Here is a 23,827-nt window from a genome sequence, read left to right on the forward strand (position 1 = left end):
ATGGGGCACTGATGGAAACTTAACAGGGAATGCTCCGGTCTATATGTGATACAAACAGCGGGATTTAAAAAAGAGCAGCACAGACAGAAAACGAATGTGAACGTACTTGAAGAGACTCATGCCTTTTTGTTTCTTGTTTGTCCCATCTATTCTTTCACTCTGTTCTGCTCATTCTGTTTTTTAAACCACTTTATTATTTCACATATCATAATATTCATACATCTAAATTATATCTTCAGTGGTTTTTAATGCTCACAGATTTATCAACACAGTTTAGATAATCCCTTTAGTAGTCTTTTCTTTTGCCCAGCCTAGTAGCTGTTAATTACTTTCTGTATTTATTTTAATTAATGTTTTAAGTTTCATTTTACATTCCATCCCCCATCCACTCCTCCTCAGGGGTAAGGGCTCCCATGGGAAGTCAACAAAGTCTGCCTGGTGCTTGGTGTGGATCTTTGCATCTGGTTCCATCAGTTGCTGGACAAAAGCTCTATGATGACAGTTGGGGTATTCACCAGTCTGATTACAGGGGAAGGCCAGTTCAGGACCCCTCTCCACTATTGCTAGAAGTCTTAGCTGGGGTTGTCCTGTGTGTTCCTGGGAGTTTCCCTAGCACCAGGTTTCTCCCTAACCCATATGTCTCTCTATATCAAGATCTCTCTTTCATTGCTCTCCAACTTCATCCCTCTCTCTCCTCAACTTTTTTTTTTTTTAAGATTTTCCTAGACTGGACACTTTCTATAAATAGGATAATATAAGTGGTTCTTTGTGACTGGCTTACATTGCTTAGCATAGATTTTGAAAGTCCATTTATATTGGTACTTAATTTCTTCCTGCCATTTCCATTGTATGGGCATACCACACCTTACTTACCTGCTCACCAATGGCTGGACATTTGGGTTCTTTCCAATTTTAACTCTTCTGAGTAAAACTCGCATTGAGCTTATTGGAATGGTATTGTGGATAATACTTCTGCATTACTCTCTTTTTCTGTCAAATATATAATTATGTCACATCTCTCAGTTTCCTTACAGTTCATCTGTGCACTGGTCCCCCTCCCATTATTACGGCTAGTGATTCATTAATTTTATTAAACTTCTCAAACAACCATATTTTGGTCCTGTAGATTTTCTTGTATTTTTGTTTTTATTTCCTACACTCATAGCTGGTTAAGGCAGAAGAATAGAACTTGTTCCCTCATTGCAAGCGGAGAAGAAGTCCTGTGGGGTGGCTTGATGTGTGGGCAAAGTGAGTGAAGGGCCGAGGCTAGGCAGGAGGAGGAAAGTCCTCAACCATCAAACCCACCCGTAGATCCTACGTCCCTGAAATGATCACCTGCTGCGATAGTGGCACCAATGTTCTGGGAGTGACCAACTATTTCCTAGTCAGGATTTGAGGGCTGATCCACGGGATGGAATATGTGCCCGGCATTGCAAACCTGGTCAAAACTTTTATGTCTATGTGGGTCACAGGTCCTATAGTGAGCGTACTACTGATGTTTTGCCAACTTGTAGCTAAGCTGCCTTGTGTTTGCACGCATAGACTAGTGCAGTTCTTAGCCGTGGTTAGAGAGGCCTATTTCAGCAATGGGCAATGGTCAAAGCAGGGACTCATAACTAGCTAAAGTATTGGAAATGAGTGTTGGTCCTAAGGGGAACATCTGTGTCACCTTCTCTGAGGCCCAAGGAACATCAAGCAAGATGGGATAGGACTATGGGAACCAAGCATGGGAAAAATATGGCGGGGCATTGAACACGTGTTCTGAATATGACACAACAATCACACCAATTCAGCAAGCCAGCTGACCAGTGAACTCCAGGGATTCTCCTGCCTCGTTCTCCTTGGTGCTAGGATTATAGGTGTGTGCCATCGTGCCTTGTTTTTCATATGGGTGCTGTGGACCTGAACTCAAGTTCCCATTGCCTGTACAGCAAGTATTGGGCCAACTCTCCAGTCCCTCCATCATTCTTGAGCAAAGGAATTTGCATCTTGTAGCTGTGGCATGTGATACTCAGTTAAAGCCTGAATGACACTGTTCATACAGAAGAGGCACCAAGACTAGACTATGCTGGCTCTCAGTGAAGCAGTTTCTGGTGATTAGATTGATTGGTCAACAATTAAATCTAGTAATCTTGTAAGTTCCCATAAGGCAATGAACACTTGATCAGTGAACAGACTAAGAGAGAAGCCAGAAACCATCTTACTGTCATGTTCCCTGACCATGAAGGGTTGCTGAGCATCTCCTGCTGCAATGAGATTCCATTTTGACCCCAATGAGTTCCTGCAGTTGATTTTCTAGCAACCTGTCAGAGTCACATATTCTAAGCATAGTCAACCTACAGCCTGTGTGCTGCGTGCATCCCGGGGTGTTGGAGCACACAAGATTATACAGGAAATGTACAGCTGACAGACCAATAGACTAATCCACAGGAGTGTATACATACATGTCCACATGCAATAACCCGTTTTGCAGAGCTGCAGGAACACTTGTCTTTTGAAAAAGTCATTGTTGTAATGGTAAAAATAAAATGGCACCATTCCCTGAGGGGCCCGTGAGCCTTGAGGGGTAGTGGGTCCCAGGCAGGTGAGAGACAGAGACAGAAAGGCATGCCATGCAGAGAAAGTGGGTATTTACTTAGTGGGTTATGGAAGGGAAGAGGAAAGAGGAGAGGGAGAGAGAAGGCAGACAAGGAGAAAGACAGACAGAGAGAGAGAGAAACAGAGGGGGGAGCAGGGAAGAAGAGAAGAGAAGAGAAACTACTTCTTCGGGAAAGAGATGGAAAAGGAAGGAGTTCAGGCTGGAAGTGGAGGATGGGAGGGAGTGGACAGGGCTTGTCTCTTAAAGGGACAGGACAGACCATTACAGTTGTCATGTCTGTAAAAGCCTCATGTAGCCATGATTCTCCCTTCAAAATGGGATTCATTCCCAAAACACCTCAGCAGTGTAACTTCTCCTGCACAGGCAATAGAATGAATGACCTTTCCATTCCCCACACCATGAGACCTTAGGGTGATAACATTCACTCTTTGTTCTAACAGTCAAGATTACATAGAGTCAATCCCACAGAATTACCTAACAGACCACATAAAATTTCTATAGAAGACAGGCACTGAGCAGGAAGGCAGCACACCTGCTCTTACCAGACAGACAGGTCAGGGTGTGAGTGAAGTCCAGATTCAGGGACAGTTAGTAACTTTATTTAATGGTTTGGAATGTCAGCTATTTCCCCTTGAATTCTGACTCTTTCCTGGGTGGTGTCACCTGTTCCAGAGTGCTGCTTTGTCAGGTTCTACCTGCCCTTTTTGTGTGTGTGTGTGTGATTTTGATATGTATATTATCATTGTCCTTGCCTATGGGATTTTCCAACCATGTCTGTAAGAACTAGAACCTCATTGGAGATTATGCTTCTTCTTCTCCTCACTGTTTCTTCATGCAAAGGAATTAAGAACATGTAGTGGTAACATTGAATTATTCTGTTTACCCTCAGATCCAGTTATCCAGTTTTTGCTGGCCATAGCAAATCTTTCTGGGTCCTGAGATTTAATGGGCTTAACCCCAAAATAAACCTCAATTACCAGGGTAACTATGAATGTCGCTCAAACAAAACCATCAACCTTAACATGCCATTATGTCTTTTTAGATAGCTGCCCAGTGCAAACTCTGTAGGTGACGTCACAACATCAGAAGAATGCACACACCTGAATGTAAGAGGGTTCCTAGAATGAAGACAGCTGGGAACAGGGCCTTATGCTGCTAGTCTGTAGTTAGATAAGGCATAATTTCCCTGAAGAAAGGATTTGCTGAAGGACAGTGTTCCCTTTTTAGGAAGCCTTGGGATGATCCCCATTTATAAACTCTTGTATGTGCACAAGGCTCCCTTGCCTTGAAATGCTGAAATTAGAGCAAAATAGCACACTTCTAGATGCACACAGTAGAAATGCTTTTAAATTCAGATAATACAGAAAAAATACTACAGAAACTTGCAACAGTTCCTCTGCTGAGAATGTCAATTAGAAATTTTACTAGTAAATTAAACAAAAAACAAAAAACAGCATAATCTGCTTTTTCCCAAGTGATTTGCTAGCTCTTAGTGTTATAGTTATCAATTCAGCAAAGCACACCCTTGCTGTATTCTCTGAACAGATTAGCGATGGAGTTGTTCCAGTAAATTGGTATATATAAACTTTCCAAGGTGAAATAGAAGAATTACCCAAAAATCTGACATACAATTTTGGGAAATAAAATAATCACACTGGAAGCGTCAAACAAAACACTTTATCCTGAGTAGGTATAACCCAGATTTCAGCCCAGACAGATGGTGCGAGTGGATCTGAAAGCAAACACATCACCAAGTCTAGACACCTCGGGCACAGGCCACCAAAGGCCCTGCCTTATGCAAGCACTGAAGCCCTGTGGAATCCTAATCTTGGATCTATGCTGAGCACCTTTCTGAGTGAGGCGGCTGGGGCATAAGCAATGTAAAAATGTTTTAAATTTTGTCAAGTCAATATGCAAATGACTACTTCTTGACTTCTATTTTTATTTACAAGGCAGTATACTGTTTTTTTTTTTAAAAATCTCTTCTATCTTAACTTCCCTCCTAAGCACCTGGAGGAAAAACTGTAAGATGGAGGCACGTGACACCCTCCCTGAGTGGGTGACCATGCTCTCCTTTGTGTTGACTTTAAAAGCATGCAAAATAAGACAGGGCATCACTGACAACACAGAGGCACGATGGCAACGGGGATCCTGGGAAAAACTGTTACTGTTTAAAAATTCGGCCTCTATGTGTTTATTTCTTTATAATAAATTATTATGGATAAAACCTCCTTGGCAAGATACTGCCATTGTTATGATTTTTTTTTATTGCAGTAAAGAGACATCATGACCATGGCAACTCTTATAAAAAAAACATTTAATTGAGGGGGCTTGCTTACAGTTTCAGAGGTTCAGTCCATCATCACCATGACAGGGAGCATGGCCGCGTGCAGGCAGACACAGTACTGAAGAGAGCTGAGAGTCCACATCGTGCGGGCAACAGGAAATAGACTGGCACATGGGGCAGTATCCTGAGCATAAGAAGCCCCACTGCCTCCAACAAGGCCATTCCCATTCCAGCAAAGCCACACCTCCAAATAGTGTCATTCCACCATGGGATTATGGGGGCCAGTTACATTCAAAGTACACTAACGAAATGCAAGTTTTAATATTCCTTCCAGCCTTAATATCCTCAAAGATACTTAAATCCATAGCGAAGGGCTGGAAAGTGGAGCTCAGTGGCAGCTCTTGCCTGGTAGCTTGAGGCACTAGGTTCCATCTCTGGCACTGAAAGACAACAAAAGTTGTTTGTATAAAATCAACAGTGAGTCGGATGGATGGGGACTGATCAGTTGAAGAGCTGACACTAATAATACATTAGAATATTTCCATTCTTTCTAACACATTTTACATTTAAAATATGAACAACTCATGAATAAACAGTGTGGTCATATGCCCACCTGAGCCAGTATCTCTGCTGTTTCTAAGAACCAGTGGCTTTTATACTGAATAGATGTCCACCCCACCCTCACGTATTGTTTCAGAGACATACAACGTGGCCCAGCAGCAGAGCAGTTGTTGACATCCATCAACATCCATCATGTATGAATTGGGCAGATCAGATCCTTATGACAAACTACAAATCTATACACCTACCTCTAGGGTAGAAAAGGTCTGTATTTCTTACACACTGCCATTTGAAGACTTGCTAGCCTGGTGGGCTAGTATTCTTGGAAACAACATCTCAGGTAATTCTCTTATGATTTCAGTGCAAATCTAAAGCTTCATAAAATCGGTAAACCACACAGGTCACGCCTAGTTGTTCTGGAACAACCTGGAGTAACTTAATAACCCTGACAGGAATGTAGGGATTGTGTCTACGATATACAGAAAGCAATTAATTATATTTACAAATATGCTATAAAGACAATTCCCTCCTTACCTCAAACCTAGGAATAGTTGAAATTATTTATATATCACAGATAAGAAACTAGACGTTGGCATAAAGCTCAGAAGTCAATTCAGAACAAGAAAGGGAATTCCTTTGTCCTTAGACATTGAGACCTTCAAAAGTTCTCTGTCCTTCCAGCCCCGTAGCTATTCAGTTGAAACAAGACTTAACTACTCATCTGTTCTCTCACTCTTGAAATAAATAGGACTAGCAGGAGCATTAAGGTTTGGAAAACTAAGGCAAGTTAAAAGACAAAACAAAACCAAACCAAACCCAAAACCCGAAGCACATATCATCACATAATGTGGCTCTTTTTACTGCAGCCCAGTGCTGGGGATTCAAATACAGGGTGGGAAACATGGAGGTTCCATACAGAAATGGGGTCAAGTATCTAAGAGTGAAACAAACCATTTTAACATCTGATTTGTTTTCAAAGTTCAGAATAAAGTTCTAACCAAGATACAGGAAAATAGTTGACATATCTAAATTCTTATGATCAGCTGCTATTCCTATTTTATGGCCTGATTCGTACTCTATCCAACCAAAGTAAATGGGTATGAATTCTGAGACCCAGCAGGAAGGTTCAATGCATCACAACAGAAGCGACTACACAGTCTTCCAGAACCAGCCTATTTCTGTTGTCTGGAAATGTGAAGCTTCTAAGAGCAGGGCATGTAGGGATAAGTCCCGCCCCTTAAGGGGCGTGTTCGCCTCGGGCTAATGTCTGCCTATAAATTTGGCGAGCAAGCTCCGAGCTCTCGCTTCTGCTTTCCTGGACTCCGCGGGAACGGTGGTTCTGTAAGTCTATTTCTACATTAAAGCTATATATATATTTTTACACTCTGTCTGCATTCGTTTACGCCGCTACATTTTGGCGTCCAACGTCGGGCTATTTTGCCCCCGACTCAAGCGGGTAGCCCGCTAGCTAACACAGCACCCTCCCGGGTGCTGTTTTTCAGTTCGTCACTCCGGCCCCAGTGCCGAGTCCGAGACACACTCGGCAACACAGGCCCATTCTGCCTGCCTTGGCTAAGTTTTGCAGCGGAACCCCACTGCCTGAATTAGCAGAAGCTCAAGTACTTGCGGTTTTGCAACAAAAGCTGCCACAGTGTCAGCTTTGGTCTGTTACAAAGTGACTTGGCCGGTTGTGGTGGCCCACGCTGGTAGGATTTGCTGAAGGAGGCAGAGGCAGGAGGATCACAAGTTTGAGGCCGGCCAGGCAGTGGTAGAGCACGCCTTTAATCCCAGCACTTGGGAAGCAGAGGCAGGCAGATCTCTGTGAGTTTGAGGCCTGCCAGGCCTTGATAGTGCACGCCTTCAATCCCAACACTTGGGAGGCAGAGACAGGCGGATCTCTGTGAGCTCAAGGCCAGCCTGGTCTACAAGAGCTAGTTCTAGGACAGGCTCCAAAAACACAGAGACCACCACTGGCAGGAACCGATCATTGCAGGTAAAAAAATTTTCTTTTATAAATAAAATGTCTGAACACATTACTGTTCAAGAATTTAATGATTTTTTTAATTGTACCATGTGGGAGATTTTACAAGAGGTGTCTATCACCCCACATATATGGATCCTTCTGGGATTCGTAGTTTTCATTGGCACCAAATGGTTTGATAATAGAAATATGATAAAGTCTTTACGAGACGAATCCAGGATTCTTAAGGTAGAGATTGAACACTTAAAAACAATTGAGAATGACAACAATCTTCTCAAGAATCAGTTTGAAGTTCTCCAGGCTGATAACAATCTTCTCAAGAATCAGTTTGAAGTTCTCCAGGCTGATAACAATCTTCTCAAGAATCAGGTTGAAGTTCTTCAGGCTGATGTTAAGGAGAAATTCATTACTATGGAAGAGGGAACAGCTGATCTGGACCATAAGATTCAGTCCCTTTCTGTAGGAAATGAAACATTAACTGAGAGAATCAAAACTGCTGAATGTGACAATCGGATTTTGTCTAAAGCTTATGACAGATTGACGGAAAGATTGTCAATACAAGAAGGCACGGTTTATGCCATAAAAAAAAGATGAGATGTTATCTCTAACGGACAAACTTCATACTTTAGAATCCTCAATGAAGGCTTTGGAACATAATTCTGGACAGGAGATTCAGACATTGCAGAAGGCAATGGTGAATAGAATTGAAAAGATTGAGGAATTTCTAAATTCTGATGAGGAAGAGCAAAGGGTAGAAAGGCAAATTTTAACTACATCTGTGGGTAAGTCTCTCCGGGACAATTTCCACAAAGCTCTACCTACAGCTCTACCTGCCTTTCCAGTAATAACAACAGAGAAGGTGATTGGTTCCAAAAACCCTAGGGTCATCAAGGAGGATACATGGGAGCCTGTGCGTATGAATGATCTCAAGGAAATAAAACAGGCTGTCATGACTTTTGGGATGCAAGCCTCTTTTGTTAAAGAGATGCTAAGATCTTGGGCCACGACAAGCAGAGCAACCCCCTCAGACTGGCTCCAGCTGAGCTCTGCGGTACTCGAGAGTGGACCGCAATTGAAATGGAAATGCTTATTCAGGCAAGAGGCTAGACTCTTAGAACAGCAGGAAAAAGCGAAGGGAATTGACATTTCCCTAGATCAAATTCTAGGTGAAGGGCTCTTTTCCGATCCTCAGGAACAAGCTAATTTGGATGAAAACACACTCTCCATGTGTACTACAGCAGCCTTAAGGGCTTGGGACAGGGTACAAGACCCAGGACAGAGAATGGAATCATTTGTCAGAGTTAAACAGGGTCAGAGAGAACCCTTTAGTGACTTTTTACAAAGATTAACTAAGGCTGTACAAATAGGAATATCTGACCCAGAAGCAAGACGTATAATGATTGAGTCTTTGGCTTATGAAAATGCAAATGTGGAATGCAAAAGGATTTTGGGTCCTTTAAAGCTCAGATCAGCGCCGTTGGAAGAATCGGTCTTGCATACACTCAATGTTGATACATTTGATTATGGCACTGAAGCATGGGTAGAAGAAGCAATTTCCAATGGTAAAAGGAGACACCAGAATACCAAATGTTTTAATTGTGGAAAAATGGGTCATATTAAAAGGAATTGTAGACAACGGATTTTCAGAAATAATAAAAATAATAATAATAATCATCTTTCAGAAATAATAATAATAATGCATCTTCTAGAAATAACAGAAATAGGAGGACTCAGCCTTCAGGTTTATGTAGAAGATGTGGAAAGGGCAGACATTGGACGAATGAATGCAGGTCTACAAGAGATAGACAAGGCAACCTGATACAGCCGGGAAACGTGAGAGGGGGGGCCTCACAGGCCCCCATGGCAAACATGGTTCAGTCATTTCCAGTTTCTGCAGAGAACGTGCCTCATCAGGACAATTAGGAAGCCCCATGCCTACTGTTACAAGCAATAATGATCAGAAAGATAAGTTACGTGTGTTTTGGCAAACTTCTATAAATGATCAAAGACCTAAACTGAGAGTGTGTGTAAATGGCATTTTTATTACTGGCCTGCTGGACACAGGTGCTGATGTAAGTATCATTACCCCAGAATCTTGGCATCCGTATTGGCCTCTTCAAAATGTAAATGTTCAGCTCCTGGGAATTGGAACCCTATCTCGAGTAAGGCAGAGCATGAGATGGGTTGAATGTATAGGGCCAGAGGGACAAATAGGAAAATTAAAGCCATATGTAGCCAATATCGCAATGAATTTATGGGGTCGTGACCTATTACAACAATGGAATACCGAAATTAACATTCCTGCTAAATCTAGAGCCTATATTTCTGAGAATAATATTAAAAGATATTACAAACTGAGAAAACCGGCCATTCGGGCTGTAAAAGAACAAGCAATTGATGTCCCTTCAGAGATACCAACAGCCTTGCCTCTAAAATGGTTGACTGAGAAACCAATATGGACAAAGCAATGGCCTTTAGCTGAGGAAAAGTTACAGGCTTTAGAACAGCTGGTACAAGAACAATTAGATGCTGGACATATAGAAGAATCTACCAGCCCTTGGAATTCTCCTGTATTTGTGGTTAAGAAAAAATCAGGTAAATGGAGAATGGTGACAGATCTCAGGGCCATCAACAAGGTTATTCAACCTATGGGCCCTCTGCAATCTGGAATTCCTTTGCCCTCTTTATTACCAAAAGGATGGCCTCTCATAGTTATTGATTTAAAGGATTGTTTTTTCACTATACCTTTGCAAAAAGAAGATAGAGAAAAATTTGCCTTCACAGTGCCTACTTATAACAATTCTCAACCTTCGAGGAGGTTCCACTGGACCGTTCTCCCCCAGGGTATGTTAAATAGCCCCTCCCTGTGCCAATATTTTGTGAAGCAACCATTGCAAATAATTCGCAAGAAATTTCCCAAATCTATAGTATACCATTACATGGACGACATCTTGTTATCCGATTCAAACATGGATACCTTGAATAGACTGTTTGAAGAAATAAAGATACTTTTACCTAAATGGGGATTGCAAATAGCTCCTGAAAAGATTCAGAAGGGAGATTCTGTTAATTATTTAGGTTATAAAATAGGTTTGCAAAAAATTAAGACACAAAAAGCACAAATTAGGAGAGATCGCCTACGGACTCTTAATGACTTTCAAAGACTGTTAGGAGACATTTCCAGTCTACGACCAGCTATTGGAATAACACCTGATCTAATAATTCATTTGAACAAAACCTTGGATGGTGATAAAGATTTAAACAGTCCCAGAGAATTAACAGCTGAAGCAGAAAAAGAACTGACAATGATTGAGGAAAAATTACAACAGGCACATGTGGACAGGGTGAATCCAGAGCTCGATTGTATTCTCGTCATACTACCATCAAAAATTTCTCCTACAGGAATTTTAATGCAGAGAGATGATATTATTTTGGAATGGATCTTTTTACCACATAAACCAAGTAAGAAACTGAAAACTTATGTGGAAAAAGTCTCTGAGTTAATTATAAAAGGCAAGCTGAGACTTCGTCAACTAGCAGGCATAGACCCAGCAGAAATTATAGTGCCTTTCACTGCTGATGAACTAAAGAAATTATGGGAAGATAATGAACCATGGCAAAGAGCTTGTGCTAATTTTTTGGGAGACATTAATAACAACTATCCAAAAAGCAAGCGGCTTAACTTCATAAAGAGAACTTCTTGGATTCTTCCTCGAATCGTCCGTGATGCTCCAATAACTGGAGCCCGTACATTCTATACTGATGCCAATAAATCAGGGAAGGCAGGTTACAAATCAGAAGACTTGGATAAGGTGGAACAAAGTCCGTATACTTCTGTCCAGAAGGCGGAATTATATGCCATTCTTATGGTGCTAAGGGATTTTAAAGAACCTATTAATATAGTTACAGATTCACAATACGCAGAAAGAGTTATTTTACATATTGAAACTGCTGAATTTATACCTGATGATACTGAACTAACCTCATTGTTCCTCCAGGTTCAAGATTTGATCAGGAACAGGCTTTGCCCTATGTACATAACACACATCCGATCCCATACGGGTCTGCCAGGTCCTCTAGCACAAGGTAATGCAGAAATTGATCAATTATTGATTGGTAGTGTGCTACAAGCCTCTGAATTTCATAAAAAACATCATGTTAATAGCAAAGGTTTGAAGAAAGAGTTTTCAATTACATGGCAACAAGCTAAGGAGATTGTAAAGAAATGCCCTACTTGCTCTTTCTATAACCAAACGCCACTGCCTGCAGGGGCTAATCCAAAGGGCACCCAAAGGAATGAAATCTGGCAGATGGATGTGTTCCACTTTGCAGAATTTGGCAAATTAAAATATGTACACCACACCATAGACACGTATTCAGGTTTTCAATGGGCTACTGCCCTGAGCTCAGAAAAGGCTGATTCAGTAATCACACATTTATTGGAAGTTATGGCCATCATGGGTATACCTGCGCAAATAAAGACAGATAATGGTCCAGCATATGTATCTAAGAAAATGAAACGCTTTTTTGATTATTATAATATAAAACACATTACAGGTATACCAAATAATCCTACAGGTCAGGCAGTTATAGAAAGATCAAATCGTACTATAAAGGATATGCTGAACAAACAGAAAGGGACTGAAAATACCCCCAGAAATAGATTACATAATGCTTTACTAACCTTGAATTTTCTTAACGCTAATGAGAAAGGAACGACAGCAGCAGAAAGACATTGGATAATGGAAAAGTCTGCTGAACTAAATCAACCGATTTATTTCAAAGATGTGCTGACCTCTCAGTGGAAGCCAGGAGATGTGCTACGTTGGGGAAGGGGTTTTGCTCTTGTTTCCACAGGAGAAGAAAAATTGTGGATACCATCAAAATTAATAAAGTTTCGATTTGAAGAGGAGAAACCTCTTGGAAAGGAGAAATGACAACTCATCCACAACGATGATATTCATACAGGTGGTAAGAAAAACATATAAAATGGGGGCAGGGTTCTGTTCTTATCTCCACAGGAAAACACTCATCTTTGAGAAATTCAAGGGACCCTGGATGTTTGGATACTGACAGATGGAAAAATACCTGCCCAATAGGAAATATCAAGACAACTGAATGGGTTGTGTAAGTAATATTAAACCATATTTCTAAATTTATAAAGCTGGTTTTGAAGTTGGACTCTGGCTCAGTCCCTCTCCAATTCCAAGCCTGTTAGTAAGAGAAAAACCCAGAGTTTCTGGAGTTTCTGTCTCATGTCAAGAGCCATGATATGGGACAGAAAGAAATATGAGTTTAGAAAATATCTTTGCTTTTCTTCATATCTATCATACTTTTCATTGAATATATCTATCATGTCTTTCATTGAATATATATATGTCTATATATGTCTATATGATTAATGTTTAAGTTTTTCATAATGAACAATGAGTTTTTCCTGAAGTGACATTTGAAGTTTCCAGGAAGAAGATGGGGCCCCATAACAACAACTCCACCTGGTTGATATGACGTCATGATACTGATAGCGCTACTACAAGACCTGCTTTGGGTACCAGCTGCACAAGACAGTTCCAACTTGGTTAGCTGAAATGGTGCACATCTTATACAACATTTTGGCCAGACCTGCACGAAAATACTCAGAGACTATTTGCAATTTTAAAAGACATTATCTTGAAATTTAACCATCATTTTACTTTCACAGGATCCCCCAGAAAGAACGTCGCCCCTATGACAGCTGGAAGTAATTCTAGAGAACGACGTCCCCTCTCCCAGTAAAGTTTGCCCTTGGGTTTAGGGACATCATTTAGGGGTTGATTATAATTAGTATATGATTGAGGGTTGGGGGAGGAATTTTATAAGCTCAGGGATCATTTTGAAAAAAAAAGAGGGATGATGGGATAATAGACAAATATATTGGTATAGATTGACTATTGTACGCATGCATGTTTCTACCTCTGTTTAAAACATTTTTATGTATTGACATATATTGTATTGATATATATATATTGTATATATTTACCATATTGCAGTGTACATTTCTACCTCTGATTAAGATACTTATATAATATTTGTGTATTGATATATATTTACCTACTGCAATGTATATTTGTACATTGTTTATATTTGGAGGTCATTGTCCTCATTTGTTTCACAGTCATTTATTGTCTTAGTCTTTAAGTTAGATAGATATTGAGAATTATATAGACTAATTGTCATCTAAGTTTGTCATTTATAATTAGACTAATCAGGTTCTTTATATATATAGAGATTATACTCAGTATAGATAGATAATCTTCAACCTCTTCAAAGAGCTGTAGAAAATGGCCTTTAATCTAACTCAGAGTTTTGTGATAGTGAGACACAATTGCTCCTGGCAACACCGCTCTATTCCCGAGAGAATGTTGAGCACCAAAAACAGAACTGGCCTTTGGGCAAAGAAATGCCCATACCTCAACCACTGACACAGATACAGAGCGTGCATCAATGGATAAAACAGGACTGTCATATCCTGCCAAGACAGGGTAAGATAGTTTTGAAAAGTTCCTTGCCTTTAATAATGGTATGTCAGTTATGTTAGGCCTTAGCCAAAATTGGTTGACTCAACGTTGCAAACGAGACTTTGGGTGATTGCCCAGGTAGTCAGTTGTCTCTGTCAATTGTTGCACATTTTGGATATATCTCGTTTGTTGAGTAGTGTTTATTCCCTTCTCAGATCTTTGACTGAGTTGAAGATTATATAATTGTAGTTACTCTTTACATTATTTGGACTTCTTGAGATAGAATGTTTAGCAAAGCTTTTGTTCTCAATATTTTTTGTTGTATTTATTATTTGTTGTTATTGTATGTAGTTGTATTTGGTTTAGTTCTGTCTTATTTAGACAAAAAGGGGAGATGTAGGGATAAGTCCCGCCCCTTAAGGGGCGTGTTCGCCTCGGGCTAATGTCTGCCTATAAATTTGGTGAGCAAGCTCCGAGCTCTCGCTTCTGCTTTCCTGGACTCCGCGGGAACGGTGGTTCTGTAAGTCTATTTCTACATTAAAGCTATATATATATTTTTACACTCTGTCTGCATTCGTTTACGCCGCTACAAGGGCAGAACTTACTTTCACTGTAATATTATACACCAAATTCCACAAATTCTGAAAATACCAACTCCATCAGCTGCTTCTCTGTTGCTGTGATGAGGCCCCATGACCAAGGTAACATACAGAAGAAGGAGCTTATCCTGCCTTGTGGTTCCAGAAGCATGAGTCCAACCCGCAGGGAGGCATTGAGAGCAGGTGAGCACCGCTGTGGAAGTCAGAACTTGAGAGGTCACATCTTCAAAGCATGAGATGGGCAAATTGGAAGTAGGTGAGTCTTTTTTACTCTCAAAGCCAGCCACAAGAGACAAACTTCCTCCAACAAGACCACATCGCCCAAGCCTCCTCAAACAGCAGCTCCAGCTGGGTCCATGAATTCAAATATCTAAGTCCACGGGGAAAGTTATTTTTAAACCCCAATGCAACCCACTTTAAAGAAGGGCTTACTCACTGGGAGAAGCCGGTATTTGTTACACTTTTTGGGAGATAGTAATAAAGGGGGATTAAGCAAGTCTATGTTGACGGGCTCTGTAATCGAGTATCTCAATCCCAAAGACTTGTGTATATTAAAAGCCCCATTTTAGATAAAAAATACTTTCATATAAACTGTATTGTCAAACCTGCAACTAAGAATAAATTTGCTTGTAAAATAGTCTTTAGGGCACTAGCTGATATAATAGACATCCATGAATGAGTGTGGTGGTTTGAATAGTAATGGCCCCCATAGGCTCATATATTTGAATTCTTAGTCATCAGGGAGTGGGGCCATTTGAGAAGGATGAGGAGGCGTGGTCTTGTTGGAGGAAGGGTGTCACTGGGAGCAGGCTTCGAGGTTCCAAAAGCCCATGCCGAGCCCACTTCCTTCTCTTGGCCTGCAGACAAGGATGTATCTCTTAGCTGTTGTTCCAGCACCTTGAGTGCTGCCATGCCCGCTCCATACTTCCTGCCATGCTGATACTGACAATGGATTAAACCTCTGAAACTGTAAGCAAGTCCCGGGCTAAATGTTTTATTTTGTTAAGAGAAGCCTTGGTCATAGTGTCTCTTTACAACAACAGAACAGTAACTGAGACAATAAAATGAGTAAACAAATATTCCATTATTGGAATTAATAACTTTGAAATCCTACTTTTAAATTATCCATTTAATTTCCTTTTCAGAAATTTAAAAAGGAGAGCTTTTGTTAAGAGTTTCATGTTTAACAAGCCAAATTATCTTCTTTTATATATTTAGAATTATTACTAATTCAACAATAGGGATAAATGCATGAGTGGAACTAAAGATTTGTTGCGATTTTTGATTCACTAAAATTTAGATATTTTACTGATTTTTTAAAAAATTCCAATGAAAGGAAATTGTACTACTTTGGGATACATTTTTTTGTCAGTTTTAACTACTTTATTGACTTTCCAATTAACAGTAAAGTAAAGTAAAGTTCATTTGAACAGTAAGTTAGAAAATGGTTTCTATGGTTGCTTTAAACAGTATCTTTAATCCTACCCTGTTATCCAGATCCATTTTAGGCAACAAATAGAAACAAAAACCTTTGCTGTGAACTGTGAAAACTGCTTCGGTGGGCGCTCTCTTTAACTAAGCACTGGAGTTATTACCTCCTTTGTCTCATAAAAACTTCCCCTTTACAAGCGATTTCCTGAAGGCACCCCAGCAAACACTGCCATACACCAGCAGTTCAAGAGACCATGCCAGTGTAACACTGTGAGTTATGAGTCAGATCATAAAACACAGGTATCATTGTCTATACTCATCAACGAATACACAAAAATGAATACAAGTTACTTGTCATAAAATACAATTTCTAATCAATTTAAATTTCTAAGCTATGAGAACATTAAATAATTAGAACACAAGTGACCTCTGCTATAGAACCAGTCATGTGAGATCTAAAAGATTGTTTATTGGTACCCTATACAGTGGAATATATCTGCCATCTCAGTGGAAGTTTTTGCTATGCAAGAAAAAATATAGAAACTAGACATTTAAAACATTATCAGCTTATAATTACTACGGTCTCACTTTGAAAATTGTTAAAAATTGCCAGTCATAATGAACACAATTATTGCAGTTACATCATTTGAAAGAGATAAAAATTATGTAGCTAAAGACCAAACACTAAAATACATACATTATTATCACAATGTGATACAGCAATAAACTCATAACTATTTAATATGAAAAATTAAATTTTAAAAGTTCTGTTACAGAACCTGGGATTTTTTTTACTGTAGCAAAACATCTTATTTATTTCCTTCAGCTTCTATGATACAGTGTACAATAAAATACTTTTAAAAGATACAACATTCAAGTGCTTCATGTACACAAACAGTGTTGCCAATGCTAATGAAGTGATGCCCTTAAACACGAGCTGAGCTAACTATGGTTTTAAATGTTTTCACCTTGCATTTTATTTAGCAGTTGGCTTTACAAACTAATCAGTTTTGTGCTGGCAGAGAGGATCCTAGTTAAAATACTGATTCTCAAAATTAATGTATATCATATTGCTTGAAACTAAACAACCATATAAAAGTGTTAGTTGTTAACCTAAACATTGATTATGAAAGACAACTGGCATTTACTTGGGCTGAGTGTTGAGTTCATGATAGTTCACTTACTTACAAGTAAAAAAGTACTTTTACTAGTTGGGTGGTGGTGGTGCACGCCTTTAATCCCAGGACAGGTTCCAAAGCAACACAGAAACCATGTCTCAAAAACCAAAGAGAAAAAAAAAAATACTTTTACTAATGCTAACATGATATGTATCTATACTACAGTCTCTTGAAGTTATAAAAATATTATATAAAATACCACAGACTTTAGAGGATATAAGTTCATGTGGTTCTGATACTAGCAGCTGAAAAATGCTTATAATTTAAAAAATAAATAAACTATAGAGGTAAACCAGTTACAAACAGCAGAGAACTGTGAGAGGGTGGCAACAGCTTAATTACACAACAGCTAACAAAATGGTGACGCAGTTGGATCAAATGTCTTAAAAACCTCTCTCAGAGACTTGTCATCGTCTGGGGCTGGGCTTCCCTGTCCTGGCTCTCTGGCCTGCCTTGGGTCACTGTATGGAGGTCTAATTAAGCCTGTTAAGGCCTGAACAGGAAGACTGTGCAGAGCGGGAACCTGGACCTTATCAGCACTCCCCAGAGTATCTGCCTGCATGTCTACTGGCCCCTCAACAGGGACTTCCATGTCTGTAGAAGATTTCTGTAGGATCACTTCTCCAGGGGAAGGGTCATTTTTATCACTATTTTTTAAACCACTTGTTTCCTGGTTCTCTGCATTTTCTTCTGAAGAAATGGCTGCTAGCTCTGATGAAGATGATGAACCCTTCTCCCTGGGATCATACAAACTAATGCCACTAAGAACTGAACTTGAAGTTCCTAGTGGAAGGCCAGCTGAAGAAGACAGTTTGGGGGCATATGGAGGAAGAGCCACAGGTCCAGCATTGGTAGGTAATGCTGTTGAAGGCTGGGACAAAGTAGGGTTTGATCTGGCTAAGTTTGGGGCACTCTTTGATACATGTGAGTCCTTTATAGCCACTTGATGTGACTCTGTATTGGGCAGTCTGTGAAGCCTAGGGTCAGAATTCTTTTGCAGCCTAGGGTCTCCTAATTTACCTCCTGAACTATGCAAGTCTGCACACTGTTCTAAGTAGCCCTCTCTCTGTGTTAGATTCATTTTGGCTTTGGCTGCTGATTTTAGATCAAGGGACAGGGCACTTTGATGGTCACTTTTTGTATTCCATAACATACTGAGCCTCTGGTCGGCTATAAGTGGAGGCAGAGGTAAATTGATTGAAGATACTGGATCAGGTTTAGGTAAAGGTACTGGAAGTAAGTCTTCTGGAGCCCACACGATGTGTTTTGCAAAGTTGGGTTTGGTTAGGATAATGTCCATTTTAATGTGACTGAATTGTCTTAACTGTGACCTTGGATCCTGGAGTACTACTCCAGGTGAAGAATCCAAAGGTATTAAGAAGGGTTTTTCTCTCAGTTCTCGTTCTGTATCTTCATCATCATCATCTCTTCTTTTCGGTTTGCGATTTGTACCAGCATTTGCATGATGTAAATCACACTTTGTTCCACTAGCAGAAGAGCCTCCAGGAGCACTTCCATTCCCTCTTAATTTCCTGGGGTCCCACGCAAGTCTAAGATCCACTGGGACAGACTCATGAGGCTTCCTAATGTCTTGCCTTGGGACAGTCCGAAGCCTAGGGTCAACCACCTGACTTCCTTTCCTCTTCTCTTTAGCAAGTCTCGGATCAGTAGGAATGCCAAGCTCTGGGGGAGGGTGCTGCTGACTTCTTAGAGTTCCTGTTTGTTTCTGTAATGTTCTCAGTATTGACCTGACACCACTTCCTTCTTCCTCTTCACTGCTGGAGTACCAGTTAACTGTATCGTCTAAACAAAGACAGAAGCTTGTGGTCAAAAACAAAGCATTCATATGTGACCTTAATTAAGACTAAAAGCAATACTATTTCTGAACTTTATTATAGTCATTAAAAGAGATCCCCCCCCAACCTACTTGGCTACATGTACTCTCGCCTCTAAATAATAGTACAGATTTCTCCACTCCTAGTAACAAACAGATTTAGACAGTTTCTATTCAAGTGTATTCTCAATGTTTAGGAAGAGCTGATCCTGCATCAACTGGTTTTAGGGACATGCACAGTAAGGCAAACTGTGACTTTCAAGTAAAGTTTTAGGAAGACTATTCTATCTGCCATCTTTTTTATGCTTATATATAAATATAACCTTTGCAACTGCTATTTAAAGCCTGTCACTGAAGCCAGGAACAGTTATAAGACGAGGGCTACAAGGTAAACTGGAAGGTGATGGTGCAGAGGAACTCATTTTCACATCTAACCTATTAAACCTTCTTCCTTGCTTGATGTTCTATGAGGCCGGATGCCAGCTGCTTCTTCTTGGTATCTCTGAGCCAATCGGATGAAAAGAGCTCTCTGCACTGCAGGAGGGAGCCCTGAGGCAGGCAGAGGGCAGTGACCTGTCATACTGCTGCTGGTGTCAGGCCCACTCCCAAGGTTAGATGAGTCATGGGCAGTGGGAGGCTGCTGGGGTGCAAATTCTTCAGGCCACATCTCATCTACAGAATCAAAAGAAGAGACACTGTGAGCTCAAGCTCCACCAAAGTGTAAGAGACTGAATCTCTCCTAATTACCACATTAAATTCTTAAGTTGTATAATTAAATATTTAAAAATGTCTAAATTCTATTGTTTTAAATTGATGTGGGATGTCCTTCTGTATATGTGCTGCTTTTATTGATTGATGAATAAAGCTTTTTTGGCCAATGGTTTAGCAGAGTGAAGCCAGGCAGGAAATTTGAACAGAGATATATATAGAGAGTAGGTGGAGTCAAGGAGATGCCATGTAGCTGCTGAAGGAAACAGATGCCCAAACCTTTACTGGTAGGCCACAGCCTTGTGGCGATATACAGATTAATAGAAATGGATTAATTCAAGATGTAAGAGCTCTCTAGAAATACACCTGAGTCATTGGCCAAGCAGTGTTGTCATTAATATTGTTTCTGTGTTATTATTCGGATCTGGGCAGCCAGGAACAAATGAGCAGTCACCGACAACAAATGGCACACTAACATAGACTGATTACATCCACATAAAACCTGAGAGAGCTTGGGAAGAGATTCTAGACACAAAAGAACAGAGATAAACACAATTTCTTGGTAGCAGCATTTTCTTGGGTGGGATCTGTTTGCTGGCTGCAAGCAGAGATACTGCTCCTTTAAGAAGGCTTCCTGGTTCATACTGGCAGCACAAACAGATGTGGCTCTTTCAGGAGGTCCTGCTATGGAACATTTAAATGGGGTTTGTGAGCAGCATGTTACAAACTGCTTAATGGTGACACAGACTCTCTGCGTCCCTGAAGCTGGGGCAGTGAACATGCCTCTGCCATGTTCACTGTCTGAGAAAACAGACAGGGCTGTGGAGTTGGTCCTAACCACACCCACTTAACATTAAAAAAAAAGCACTCCTAGTCAGAAAATGATTACAGATATGCAATAAAGACAGATTCAGATGAACAAGACCTCTGAATGGATCTTGGATAAAAGAACATAGGCTTGGGAGAGAGAAGAAAAAGTATAGATAGTTACAAAAAGAAATAGGTTTAAAAAATAAAACAAAGTCTTTAAAGAGACATCAAAAGTAATATAAAAGATTACAGACAGTCATAGATTAAAGGAGTAAAAAAAATAAACCACATAAAGATGGAATATACACAGAGAGTCTAGATTATGTATATTATTGTGTTTTCTTTGAATTTTTTAACTGTAGAGAGACATTTGATTCTGGGGGCTGCTAAGCTAAATCATCATATATGTTATAAAAGTATCTTAACTTCAAAATTTGAGTCTAAGGATGGAAAAGAGGTTCTGCTTGTTTTTTAAATTTATTTATTTATTAAAGATTTCTGTCTCTTCCCCGCCACCGCCTCCCATTTCCCTCCCCCTCCCCCACTCAAGTCCCCCTCCCTCTTCAGCCCAAAGAGCAATCAGGGTTCCCTGCCCTGTGGAAAGTCCAAGGAACCCCTACCTCCATCCAGTTCTAGTAAGGTGAGCATCCAAACTGCCTAGGCTCCTACAAAGCCAGTACATGCAGTAGGATCAGAAACCCATTGCCACTGTTCTTGAGTTCTCAGTAGTCCTCATTGTCCGCTATGTTCAGCGAGTCCGGTTTTATCCCAGGCTTTTTCAGACCCAGGCCAGCTGGCCTTGGTGAGTTCCCAATAGAACATCCCCATTGTCTCAGTGTGTGGGTGCACCCCTTGCGATCCTGAGTTCCTTGCTCGTGCTCTCTCTCCTTCTGCTCCTGATTTGGACCTTGAGATTTCTGTCTGGGCATGGGATGTACTCACTCATATTTGGTTTCTAGCCATAAACAAAGGACATTGAGCCTATAGTTAGTGATCCTAGAGAAGCTAAATAAGGAGAACCCAAAGAAAAACATATAGGCATCCTCCTGAATATTAACCTTCATCAGGCGATGAAAGGAGACAGAGACCCACATTGGAGCACCGGACAGAAATCTCAAGGTTCTGCTTTTTTGAAAAATATTTATTTATTTACTTATTATGTATACAATATTTTCTCTGCGTGTATGCCTACAGGCCAGAAGAGGGCACCAGACCTCATTACAGATGGTTGTAAGCCACCATGTGGTTGCTAGGAATTGAACTCAGGACCTTTGGAAGAGTAGGCAATGCTCTTAACAGCTGAGCCATCTCTCCAGTCCTGAGGTTCTGCTTTTATTTCCATAGAAACCTGTGGATTCCCTCTAGGCTACGGTGGTTTGATGGAAAAATATCCCCTGGAAAGTTCTCCGTGAACCCTGAAAATACTTTACTCAACAAAAAGCAGGAAACCATTTAGAGAAAACTACATCCAAATTCCCAAAATGATTGTTTATAAATGTTTGTTTTCATTTAAAGGGGAATATAATATAGATATAAGTACTTTACATTTGTATGGACTTTGGTGTATTAATACAAATTTAAGGTCAACTTAATTATATGCATATTTCTACTCTTATTTAAGGTATTATGCCTGTACAGATCATTTAACTGCCAGATATTCTGCAGGACAGAAGAAAGTGACTGACAAACTACCATTAAAGGCAGAACAGATCTTCGAATATCCCGCTTCACGGAAAAGTCTGCTTGATACTATGGGCCTGTAGGCTGAAGACGGATGCCCCAATGGTACAGAAGAACTATGGGTGACTATCCAGGCAGTAAGATGTCTAAGTCAATTCTAGAATTTTGGAAGCTGCTTGGCTGCACTTCTTGCTTGCTTAAGTAATATTATTTCCTTCTGGGGTCTTTGATGGGGTTGAAGAAAAATAGTTTTAATTATAGTTTTCTTTAGTTATGATAAAAGATAAATATGAGACTTTAGACTCACAAAAAAATTTTAACTATAATTCTTGCTTGATAACAGTTTTGTATATATGATTTTACTATGTTAAAGTTAAAGCCTTTCTTTTTAATTACTCAGGAAAGGGGAGATAATGTAGCTGTCCTTCTGTATATGTGTTGCTTTTATTGGCTGATGAATAAAGCTGTTTTGGCCAATGGCTTAGCAGAGTGAAGCCAGCTGGGAAATCCAAACAGAGATATATATATATAGAGAGAGAGAGTAGGTGGAGTCACAGAGACACCATGCAGCTGCCAAAGGAGATAGTTGCCCAGAACCTTTACCAGTAAGCCACAGTGTCATGGTGATACAAAGATTAACAGAAATGTGTTAATTCGAGATGTAAAAGCTAACTAGAAACATTCCTGAGTCATTGGCCAAGCAGCGTTGTCTTTTTTTTTTTTTTGGTTTTTTGAGACAGGGTTTCTCTGTGGCTTTGGAAGCTGTCCTGGAAGTAGCTCTAGTAGACCAGGCTGGCCTCGAACTCACAGAGATCTGCCTGCCTCTGCCTCCCAAGTGCTAGGATTAAAGGCGTGTGCCACCACCGCCCAGCTCCAAGCAGTGTTGTCATTAATATAGTTTCTATATGATTATTTGGGTCTGGGCAGCTGGGATCAAACAAGCAGTCTCTGTCTACATTAAATTCTGTATTCTTAAATATTATCAGAAATTTTGTTGCATCAGACATTAGCTAAAGTTTTGTTCCTATAGTTTTGAAGAAATTGAAAACATTTGAAGGTTTCAATTTCATCAATTTTACTTAACTTAAAAATGCATGTTTTTTAATGAAAAGCAAGTCTTAACATTTTAAATTGGAAATTAGTTGCCTTCAACTTACCAGCACAGTTATCAGGCAGTTGAAAACTATGTGCAGCATGCTGTGAGTAGTAGTCCTCGTAAACCTCGGCTGGGACTTGAGGGGATGCGGAGTCTGTGCTAAGCTGCATCTCTCCATGCATTTGCTGGTACAGTGAGGCTGGAGAGCAGTGGTTCTCTCTAGGGACTTTCATTGCAGTTCCTGGAAAGCCTGGGGAATGATAAGCTCTACCCGTGGCTGGTAGTATGTCCAACTGAGTAAGCCCTCCAGCTTGACTATGAGAGCTTACAGTTTCAGGTAGACCAGGTGGCAAAGGTGCACTCTCCTGCACTGGTGGGCCAGGAGGTCCCACACATGGGTGATGTCCAGGGGAGCCTGGACGCCTCACAGGACTATCACAACCTTGAGGCACATTAGGGCCCGGATCTGGACTTGACTCAGAATTGTACATGTGCTGTGGACAGGGACTGCCTTCCTGAGACTGTGGTCCTGGCGGTGAGGCACTGCTGTAAAATGCTGGTGGTCT

The 23,827-nt window shown here is 40.4% G+C and overlaps 1 protein-coding gene across 1 annotated transcript in view; it reads right to left on the minus strand.

Moving 5' to 3' along the window:
• Positions 1-15,551: 15,551 nt before the first annotated feature.
• The window catches only part of Zc3h6 (zinc finger CCCH-type containing 6), a 61,112-nt gene continuing 52,836 nt past the window's right edge, over positions 15,552-23,827 (minus strand). Inside the window, exons 10-12 of the mRNA XM_041670633.1 lie at positions 23,323-23,825; positions 19,403-19,639; positions 15,552-18,936 (exon numbers count right to left, since the gene is read on the minus strand). Of these exons, the coding sequence (XP_041526567.1) occupies positions 17,483-18,936; positions 19,403-19,639; positions 23,323-23,825 (2,194 nt within the window). The 3' untranslated portion in view covers positions 15,552-17,482. The remainder of the gene's footprint in view (positions 18,937-19,402; positions 19,640-23,322; positions 23,826-23,827) is intronic.

The sequence above is a fragment of the Microtus oregoni genome, unplaced genomic scaffold (genome assembly GCF_018167655.1).
Source record: "Microtus oregoni isolate MIOR12 unplaced genomic scaffold, Mior012 000020F_ref0000438, whole genome shotgun sequence".
Taxonomy (NCBI): Eukaryota; Metazoa; Chordata; class Mammalia; order Rodentia; family Cricetidae; genus Microtus; species Microtus oregoni.